Source organism: Hyposmocoma kahamanoa, unplaced genomic scaffold (genome assembly GCF_003589595.1).
Source record: "Hyposmocoma kahamanoa isolate Upper Pololo Valley unplaced genomic scaffold, ASM358959v1 88, whole genome shotgun sequence".
Classification (NCBI taxonomy): Eukaryota; Metazoa; Arthropoda; class Insecta; order Lepidoptera; family Cosmopterigidae; genus Hyposmocoma; species Hyposmocoma kahamanoa.
The window spans coordinates 19326955-19338049 of NW_020654466.1; the positions used below are offsets into that span (position 1 = coordinate 19326955).

An 11095-nucleotide genomic window follows, 5' to 3' on the forward strand; every position below is an offset into this window, starting at 1 on the left:
ACTTTATATTAATAGTATTTTGGACTGTTCTTATCATAAGCGGCATAAAGTTGGATTTAAATCTTAAGTGTCAAGCTTGACGTGCTCTTGACCCTGTACTTAATAGGTAAATACTTTCATTTGTTAATATAAAGCGAAGAAGGAATTAAATGCCAATGTCATGCAACAACTATAATAAAAGCCAAGAAATGTATGGCTTTTTGGTATGGTAAAACACCACTTTATTGTGTAAGTTAATCAGAATAAAACCATTTTATGTAAGAATGAGTTAAAGTGATAGTACTTCATAATAATTTGATATAATTATCGCTTGATTATAAATATATGCAATAAAATAAATATTTGTGGGTAAAGTGACTTAATTCTGGTTGAAGTTTGACAATTTGGATTTTAAACCTAAAGAATATATACAAATTCTGGTCGTTTGGTAAGATCTTCTGAGGCTTTGATAATATTGGCTTTGCTTTAACTTCGACAACATTAACTCTATTCAACAATAGAGTTAAATTCATCCATGTAAATACGTGAGACATAATTTTGTTTCATTAATACTATTGTTATGCAAATAGTCGATAAATATGGAAAGGCAATGTATGCATCACTTTTATTGAATGACGTTAAAATGACATTGTTACCATAGTTAAAAAAACTGCGTTTGGTTATTGCATTCTTCAACGAGGACTTGAATACGCGTTATATAACGTTTTAATTGAATGCAACAACGCAAAGACTACGACACGACACGAAAAATAAATTTTATGACGGTTGCTTCGGCTTTACCAAGATTCATATCTTGGTAAAGCTGAATCTACGTAGAAAATTAGTAAAGATATAGTGTAAAGCACATCAAGTACGTACTTTGGACATTGGACCGTTCTTTTATCAAGCGGATTTACAGTTGAATTTAAATTTAAAATGTCATGTTCGATGTACTCTTCCCTTGTGAGTACAATGTTCTGAGCTACCTGTGAGTAGTATTCTGTAGTTCTGTGCTCTTAATCGTGCGCCTAGATTTGTTCTAAAATCATAGTGAAAATGGTTTCAAGTTATGGTTCTTATTGTTTTATTTATTCCGGACTCCTAAGCGCGAGAAACTTAAAATTAGTCAAGAATGCAAGAAAAATAAAACATGATTGTGTCTACCAATAAGATTGGAGAAATACAAGATAGACGTTGAAATGCTGATTGTTAAAAACTTGTGATTTAAATGGATTTAAATTACTATCATACTTAAATAGGATACGAATTCATATTTAGCGACTATTACAATTTATTTATTTGCAATACACATGAACAAAATCACATTATGAGCAATACAAACATAGCCCCTTCCCACGCCGCTAGAGGGCATTGAATTATGTTTGTACGTCTATATCGCGATGTTAAGATTTTATTTAAGCAAAATACACCGGTCTTGTTGTGTCCTGTCGATGGCATACCATATAATGCTTGTCATATCGTGGTGAAAGGATTTGTCATTAATAATGCGTAAGATATTTGCCGATTGTTGCCCAGAGTGCGCTAGACGTACAGGAAAGGAATGGTAAGTCGTGCGAGAATGAAAGAAGGTTTTGATTGTCTATCATGTGAAAATAGAAATACAGGCAGCACAGGTAATATTTATGTTTTTAGTTTATTTTAGACATGTCACACAACACTGTGATTTTTAGTGTGAATCATTGATTGTAAGTCAATGGTGTGAATGGTCCTTTTCAGAAATAATGTCGCCGTGTCAAAATTAAGACGAGATACGATAAATTAATTTATTGCAATATTTTAATTGCTGAGTTATAAAGGTATAGCATAGCAAGAAATTTCAATATCAATTAAGAAATTTCAATATTAATATTAATGGTAGCCAATCGCTATCAACTGATTGATTGGTTAATCCTACTTGATATTGCCATTTTTTTTTCGTTGCTGTTAAAAAAAGAGTTTGACTGAACTGTCAATACCAAACCCACTTCATGACAGTTCTTCAGTACTCTGTAGTCTTTTGTGACCAGTGTCGTTGTAGGTGCAAAGTTTTGGTCAAAGTTTATTGAAAGTTCATATCTTATCATAACATAACCTGTTTTTAAATTGAGAATTCGATTTGTTTTTGAAAATCATTGAAAATGAGTTTAAAATTGTATGTTGATCTTATGTCTCAGCCTTCTAGGGCGTTGTACATATTGCTGAAGCACGTTAAATATGATAAGTTTATGCCGACATTAGTAAACTTGGCAAAAGGTTTGTCTTTTAATTTGTTATATAAAAAGTATTCTGCTGCTTTCTTTCCTCGTCTAATTTCGTTAATTTTCGCAGGAGAGCATTATGGTGATCAATTCACGGCTATAAACCGAATGCAAAGAGTGCCAGTAATCGATCATAATGGATTTATTTTGACCGAAAGGTGAGAAGGACAATCTCCGTTTAATAAAAATGTATTAGTCTATACTATTTAGAACGACTAGTGATGCGCGATTGCGATTGATTTCGATATTCGATTCGTTAGTAATTACTAATCCTGCCATTCCAACATTGACTTACAATTATATGGACGTCGGGTCCGCGCTAAAAAGTGTCCGCACCTGTAAGGCGCTAAAATCGTATACAGAGCGCTACACTCCACTTTAGTCTTCATTTGTTCGACTGACAGCGCGATACTGCGATGACATTACAATTTAAATTTCGAATAGGTTGACTTGGGACATTTTTTTCGTGGTTTTTGTATTAGACCCGTCGTCCATTTATTTGTAAGTCAATGCATTCCAATGACAAATTAGTAACCTATTAATTTTCGTATTCGAATGATTTGAATGATCGTTACTTACTAATTTGTAGTATCTGCTAATATTCCATACAACGTTTTGTTAGTGATCACCTTGCCCTCTTACGACATATAAAATACCGTAAATATGACGGGACAGGGATATTTTGATATGGACATAGTGAATGATCAGTGGAGTTTTGAGTAGTTGCAATTTAATATTCATTCGACTCTTGCACCTGACGCAACGGCAGGGGCATTCGGTAGATAACCCCTGAGTCTCCCTGGGCTCAGGGGTATCCATAAAGATTTCCCCCATCAAAAAAAAAAAAAGGGGCATTCGGTACCTATCAGTAATGATTTGACTCGAGTTCAATGATTGTGCTTGGGTTTGACTTAGAGAAATGATTTACCCTTGGAATGGTTAGTTAGTAAAATTTAAAGGCGCACTTTTTACATCACTTAAAGGAACAGCGGTCTAAGGGATTCTGGCTACTGTATCTCATGTATTAAGAGCCTTGGTATTGGTATTGATGCAACGGGCTAGTTTCCGCAACTCGATCTCGAGGCGCCTATTTTGAGTGTGGTGGGTGAAGGGTCCTACTCGTGCCACCCAAGCTCCTCCAGGAACCTCAGCAGCCTCTTCGGTTTTCTGAAGACTTCGGGGAGCGACCTCGGCACTCCAAGGTACTTTGCCCTGTAGTTGGCCACACCGGAGCACTCTAGTAGGATGTGTGTGGCCGTTTCCTCCCCTTCCATGCACGCTCTGCATAGAGGGCTGTCCATGATACCTAAATTGAAAAGGTGTTTATTGTATGGACCATGACCCGTTAGAGCGGCAGATAGAGTGCGCAGCTCTTGTCTTTCAAGTTTGATTAATTTACGAGACAGACTGGCGTTGAGCGTTGGGAGTGCTTCCCTAGCCTGTCTACAAACCGCAAGGGTTGTCCATATGCTATTATGAGAAGATTTTGCACCTTTGAGTATAGTTGTTCTTGACCATTGGTAATGTAGGGACTTTTCTAGCTAGTTCGTCTGCTGCGTCGTTGCCACGTGAGCCACTGTGTCCTTTAATCCACTGTAGAGTTACGTGGTTGTGTGTACATACCTCCATGAGTGCCATCAAGCCTTTATTTATTAATTTATTTATTGTTTTATTAAGAGCCTTATATTTAGTTTATGTATTAAAAGTAAGATCTAGCTGCTTGAATTTGTAAGGCTTTCTGTACAAAATTTCACATTACCGCTTTAACATATTAAATTTAAGACTATTTTCAGTGTGGCAATCATGAAATACTTATCCCGTGAGAACATCATTCCCGACAATCTATTTCCTAAGGAAACCAAGCAGCGAGCTCGTGTAGATGAATTCTTAGCATGGCATCATGTTGGCTTAAGAATACACTGCGCTATGTACTTCAGAACAACGGTGAATTTATGTTCATACTAATATTTTTAATTCATAGAGGAAAATGGAAGGATCTAGAGGAGAGGTACTTATAGTAAAAGACCAATTCATTTTGTGGAATATCTATTTATGTGGATGATTGTAACATTTAAGTAACGTCCAAGGTCAAAACCACGTCAAGTTTGAGACATAATATTTTAATTCAACTTTATGCTTGCTACTTATGATAAGAATGGCCCAAATTCTAAAGTGACAAGATTCATGTGCTCTTGGCCGTACCATTTCCATGTAAAGCAAATTTTTTACAAGTATTTTTATTTTTACATATTTTATTAGTTTTTGGATCCGAGAATAACTGGGACACAACCGAACCCTAAAACCGTCGAATCATATTTTCGACGCATGGAGAATGCGCTTCAAGACTTTGATACCAAGTGGCTGGGACGCGGCACCGACTTTATCACAGGGAACAGTATCACTATTGCGGACTTGATGGCTGCTTGCGAAGTTGAACAACCTAGTAAGTAATTTTGCTTCCACAGGGATCTACTCTTAGGCCTTTTTTATGTGTGTGTATGATATCTTCACACCGCAAGCTGCTAATTTAACACCCACCTGTACAAATTGAATGTTCATGTGTGAATCGAAGGTTTTAAGTACCTACGTTAACATTAAGTATGTTAACACATCTCTAACCTAACAAGTGTTTACGTTTCAAGAAAAATCGACAGCATTTTAAATTTATTATTATTATTTATTGTAAAAATACACAAAGTTTTATTGACACATCATAAATTTTAAATAAAATTATAAAATCTATTTAAAACCATTTCTTATAACATTACAAGAAGTACAATTGCGTCAGCAACCAAATGAGCGAAATGTCTTTTTCATAGTGATTCATTTTCTAACACTAGTAACTTATAATCATTGTAGGATAACCTACAGACACGTTGTATATTTTTATTTTAGAAGGCAGTATATTTTTATTCCATATGTTAATATTATGTGTATCTCTATTTTTCGTGAAAAAATGCTATGCTTTTTAACATAAATTATATTTTCGGAAATGAGGCCTATGCTGTATGTCATTGAACTCTGGACGTAGCTAAAGGAAACCAATTCAGCGGTTTCAACATCTACGCTGCAGTATTTCGACACCTTAGTTATTTGTGGAAACCTTTGTAATTTATCATCATTTTTTTGTTAATCCGCGGGAATCTGCTTACAGATACCCCGGCCCCGCGGGGGCAGAGCCGGGGTTATGTGGGACTGGGCTGCACCCCGACCGCACTAAACCCTCGGAGTTTTTCTCCTCTCCGCTGTAGGTGGGGGTACGGGTACGCTGTTGCGCTCGTCCGCGCCCCCACCAGCGGCTGGCCGCACCCTGAGTAGCCCCTCCCCGAGAAGGGAGACACATCGGTCCCCCGACTCCGAATCTGAGGCTCGCCGAACACCAGACGAGCCTTCCATCCCGGGCCCCTCTATTATGAATTATACGAACTACCCCGAGTCCGCTACCCAGGGGCCATGGAGGGCCAGGACAGCATCCACTCAACTGTGAAGTTCAGTGGCTGCTCCCCCAGCCCCCGCGGCGGATCTGATGGCAGGCTCCGCCGCAACACGTGGAACGCGCTTTCGCGCGGACTCTCCGAAGAGAGTCCCTTGGAGCGCCCACTACGGGCCTACCACCCACGTTCGGCCGCGGAGGATAGGATGAGCGGAGCACCGACACGTCTCTTACCCCGCGGCCCCGCCGCCACTGCATCATCGAAAGCGTGCAGCCCCGGCAGGATCGCGGAGGACAGGATGAGCGGTAACGACACATCGATACGTCTCTTTCCCCGCCACCCTCCTCCCAACGCGCATCCGCGCGGTCCCGCTGACCTCTCCCCCCGGATCGCCGTACAGTGCGGACGTGTGTGCTTAAAACTTTTTATTTTATTGATTTTATCCAAAAATTAAATTAAATAATAGTGCTGCAATACTCACCAAGATACCAGGAGCGCAGAATCAGCGAAGAGGTCAGTGCATTCAGATTAGAGCAGAGCCGTCCCAAATAGAGCGAGATAACCATATTTCTCACGCACTAAAACGACCCTCCCACACCCGCTACCCGTCCAATACGAACGGCGCACGCGCAACGCATTTGGCGGCCATTACCAAATAGAGTGTACACACGCCCCAAGCTTTGTGCTGTACACTAGGTAAATTGTGCTTGTGCAGTACTTACGGATTTTGCGCCTGGTACTAGCTATTTGCTGCTTTCTTAGTAACTGCTTCAAGCTTCAAGACAATGCCTTTAAAGAGAACTCCACCCCCTGCGCGTCCCGAAGAGACCAGTGTGCCTTTAACCGCAGCGACTCCCGCGCAAGCGCTGGAACTGCCATCTGCGCTGTCTACATCTCAACACTGCTACTCCGATCCTAATTTGAGTATAACTAGCAATGTAGATATACAACTATCCGAATTTGTAACGCAACGTTTAAAAAGAAGGCGTGACGAAGAACACAACATTCTCATCGAAGATCAACTTGATGATTTTAAAAAGGAGATGTTGACATTATTTAAAGAATTGAAAGCTGGCCAACAAGCTCATACAGTGGCCCTAGTTTCTGCAAAAGTGGAACTATCTGGTCAAAATTCCAAACTCCAAGAGTCCGTTGAGTTTATGTCCGCCAAATACGACGAAGTACTCGAGGAGCTGAGGCAGAATGAAAGAGAGAGACTGGAAGATCGGAAATATATTAAGCAGTTGGAGGAAAAAATTGATTTTTTGGAAAAACGATCCCGCTTCGGTTGCATAGAAATAAAAAACATTCCTGCAAAAGATAAGGAGACAAAATCTGACTTGCTAAATACTGTTATTGATCTGGGAAAAATTGTAAATATTCAAATTCATCCGATCGATATCAAGGACACCTTCCGCATAAATTCAAAGACTGGCAACAAGACTATTATTGCAGAATTCAACTCCATTATACAGAAAGAAAAATTAATTAAATCCATAATTGCCTTCAACAAAAATAAACAGAGAGACGATAAACTTAACTCTACACACTTACATCTAAATGGCCCAAAAACTCCTATTTACGTGTCGCATAATCTCTGTGCTAAAACTGGAAGACTGTTCGCGTTGTCCCGTGACTTTGCCTCTACTCATAGTTACAAACACTGTTGGACTTCATATGGTCAGGTTTATCTAAAGAAAGATGACCAATCTCCGCGTATTCGAATAGATTCGGACTCCGATATAACTGCCCTCAAGTCAAAAAACTAGTTCTCAACCTCGGCTATACTATGCTTGGAATGTTTTGTAATTTAATAGTATATACTTATTTTAGCATAACTTCTTTTTTATTAGATTTTATTTTTAAGTACAATAACAATTTTATGAAAACATATAAAAACGCTACTATACTCTCTAAACGATACACACTCATACATATAATCTACTCGTTTTCACGCTCCTTTTATATCACGAAGTATATATATTTAACACAAAACACACTTACTCTTTTTTACATATACACGGACAATAAACAAAATATTCTTACAAACATACATATCAGGAATATGGTCGTTTTGGTGATCAAAAATCAAATGTCAATATACATTATAATAATTATATACACAATCTTAACCCTACACATATATACATTTCATCCTGATAACTTATATGAACTGCCATCAACTTACATAGGCGCTTACAACTTATATGTAAAGCTTTTAGCTGTAATCAAAACAATGTTAATTACTCCTTTAAAAATGGTTTGCATTCAAAACTATTTAACAGAAAACAAGCAAAAACTTATGGACATGAAATTTATTCTCTGCTTAAATATCAGAATGACTATGAAACTAAGCATAATGTGTCACTGCACTAAATTTACATGTCAAGTAGTTGTGCTATGTATATTTCATAATCAAAGTTTGGTGACTTAAGTGAGATTAACTTGGAATTAGATGACTTATCAGTAGCGGAGTCTGGTTACTGTAGGATTGAGGATACCGCCCAACTATCCAGACTACATAAAAATACATTGTCTCTGTTCTGTCAAAATATTAGAAGCATAAACCGGAACTTCAATGCTTTTAATACTCTTCTTGTGAGAAGCAATATTTTATGGGATTTAATAATTTTGACCGAGTGCTGGCTACACAACTCTCCTCCCATACCAGATCTTCCTGGTTATACGACCGTCAATACCACGCAGCACAGTACGCAAAATGAAGGTGTAGTGGTATATTTCCGTAGTCATCATAATGTAGTAATATTAAACACTACTATGCACGAAGCTAACTGCCTAACCTTAATTATAAATAAGGTTTTTGTGATCATTGCCATTTACAGACCCCCCGCCCATCAAAATATAACCACGTTTTTAGATTCCCTACATCAACATTTGACATCACTATCAGCTTACAAAAATATTATTATAACAGGTGATATAAATATCAATATTTCAGAAAACACTAAAGATCCCCGTTCAATTGAGTATCTTAACTTGTTAGCTTTTCACGGTATGCTCCCGGCACACACATTACTTACAAGGAATAATTCCTCCTGCTTAGACCATGTAATTTTAAAAACCAAATACCCTGCGTATTGTTATGTAGCTCACACGTCCATCACAGATCATGATTCCGTTTTAACCTTCTTAAAACCCAGTATGCCCAATTTAAATAATCATGCAGTAAAAACAATAAAACAAATAGACTATAATAAAATTGAATCAGAATTGCTGGAAATTGATTTCACCAATCTGTATGGTATGACTGATGTTAACCTAGCTACACGTCATTTTATTAATTCTTTGAATAGCATAATTCTGGCAAACACCATACTAAAAGTCGTACCAAACCGTAAAAGATTAATAAAACCCTGGATGACAACGGGACTACTCAGATGTTTAAGAAATCGAGATCAAATGCACTTAAAACTAAAAAAGTCTCCAAATAACGACATTCTTAAAACCACTTACTCAAGATACCGAAATTTTTGTAAAAAGATTCTGAGTACGGCTAAAATCGAGTATGACAAGTCTTTGATACGAAACTCACAACGCAATAATAAAAAACTGTGGATGGCTATCAAAGATATCACGTACATGAATCCCCAAAAACAGCACACCCATGATCTTTTGGACTCCTTGGATCCCCAAAGTTCGGTCAATGAGATTAACTCTTATTTTGCTAGCATTGGACGCACACTGGTCGAAAATATCTTGATTCATCCAGATATAACCAAGGAAATCCCTGCCAACTATAGCAATTCAAACACATTTGTTATGCTGGAGACAGATATGGATGAAGTGGAACGTACTATCATTAACCTCAAGAGCGACTGCGCTGTGGGTCATGATGGTATATCTGCATCATTTATTAAAAAGTTCAAAAGTATTCTGATTCCCCCAATCACTTTCCTCTGTAACCTTGCCTTCAAAACAAGCACTTTTCCAAGTGCCTTCAAGGTGGCTGTTATCCACCCGATACATAAAAGTGGTGACAGAGTTCGCATCAATAACTATAGGCCAATATCGCTTCTTCCCATTCTATCTAAAATACTCGAAAAGCTTTTAAAGGTTAGACTCATTAATTTCTTAGAGAGCAAAAACCTCCTGTCATCTTCTCAATATGGTTTTCGCTCTGGCATATCAACCTCGAATGCGGTTCTGGACCTCACTAATCATATCGTAAAAAAGCTTGATAAGAAACACAAAGTTATTGGCATATTCCTTGACTTGGCCAAAGCTTTTGATACGATCTCTGTACCCAAACTTATCGTTAAGATGGAAGGGCTTGGAATTAGAGGGGCTCAGCTTAAACTTTTTGAGAGCTACCTTACTGGCAGACGTCAATGCCTCAAAATAGGTGACTGGGTAAGCCATGACCTCCCTATCTCCTATGGTTTGCCTCAAGGCAGTATTCTCGGGCCAACCATGTTTTTGATTTACATTAATGACCTCTGCCAGCTCCAGGTTCAAAATGCATCCATCTTCACTTACGCTGATGACACTGCCCTTATATTTCATGGCGACTCTTGGGAGGAGGTGTTTATTGCTGCACAGACTGGTTTCGACTCCGTAATTGCCTGGCTGAAAAGAAATCTTTTAACATTAAATGTGGAAAAAACCAAATATCTTACTTTTTCTTTATCTGGCAAGGGACTTCCACCTACTTCTAAATATCATTTGCTTGCACACTCATGTGTTCCCACTAAGGGTGTAATTTGTCAGTGCCCCAGACTTGATAATACTAACTGTGTCAAGTACCTGGGTGTCCAACTGGATCAGCACCTTAACTTCCACGCTCACATTGATGTCCTAACTGCAAGGTTGAGGAAACTTATATTCGTTTTCAAAAATCTTCGCAGTGTTGCTGATGCCAGATTACTAAGGATGGTGTATCTCGCACTCGGTCAATCGATAACTTCCTACTGCATTACTACCTGGGGTGGTGCAGGTAAGACCCATTTGCTGAAACTTGAACGAGCACAAAGAGCAGTTCTTAAGGTGGGTTGGCATCTTCCTTACAGATTCGCGACATCCGAGCTGTACTCCACATGTAAGGTTCTCTCAGTGCGGCAATTATTTATATTAAATCTCACTTTGATCACACATCAAACAATACCATATGAACCACACAAATTTGTCTCACGTAGGAAACATCAAGTGTGCACTCCTGTATTAGTCCACAGCAAACTCGCACAGAGACATTTCTGTTTTCTCGGAAGCTACATATATAATTTCTTGAACAAAACTCTAAATATTTATCAATTAAGCAAAGCCGAATGTAAAACCAAACTCTCCGTCTGGCTCGCCGGACTTAACTATTCTGATACAGAAAATATTATCATCACTCCGTAATGTTTTGCACGTACGCGCTCACACACACACACACACACACACACACACACACACACACACACACAC

The 11095-nt window shown here is 38.4% G+C and overlaps 1 protein-coding gene across 1 annotated transcript in view; it reads left to right on the forward strand.

The window, feature by feature from the left end:
* Positions 1 to 1988: 1988 nt before the first annotated feature.
* LOC113236050 (glutathione S-transferase theta-1-like) overlaps positions 1989 to 11095 on the forward strand; it is a 15234-nt gene continuing 6127 nt past the window's right edge. Inside the window, exons 1-4 of the mRNA XM_026472042.1 lie at positions 1989 to 2232; positions 2308 to 2395; positions 4031 to 4181; positions 4497 to 4680. Of these exons, the coding sequence (XP_026327827.1) occupies positions 2118 to 2232; positions 2308 to 2395; positions 4031 to 4181; positions 4497 to 4680 (538 nt within the window). The 5' untranslated portion in view covers positions 1989 to 2117. The remainder of the gene's footprint in view (positions 2233 to 2307; positions 2396 to 4030; positions 4182 to 4496; positions 4681 to 11095) is intronic.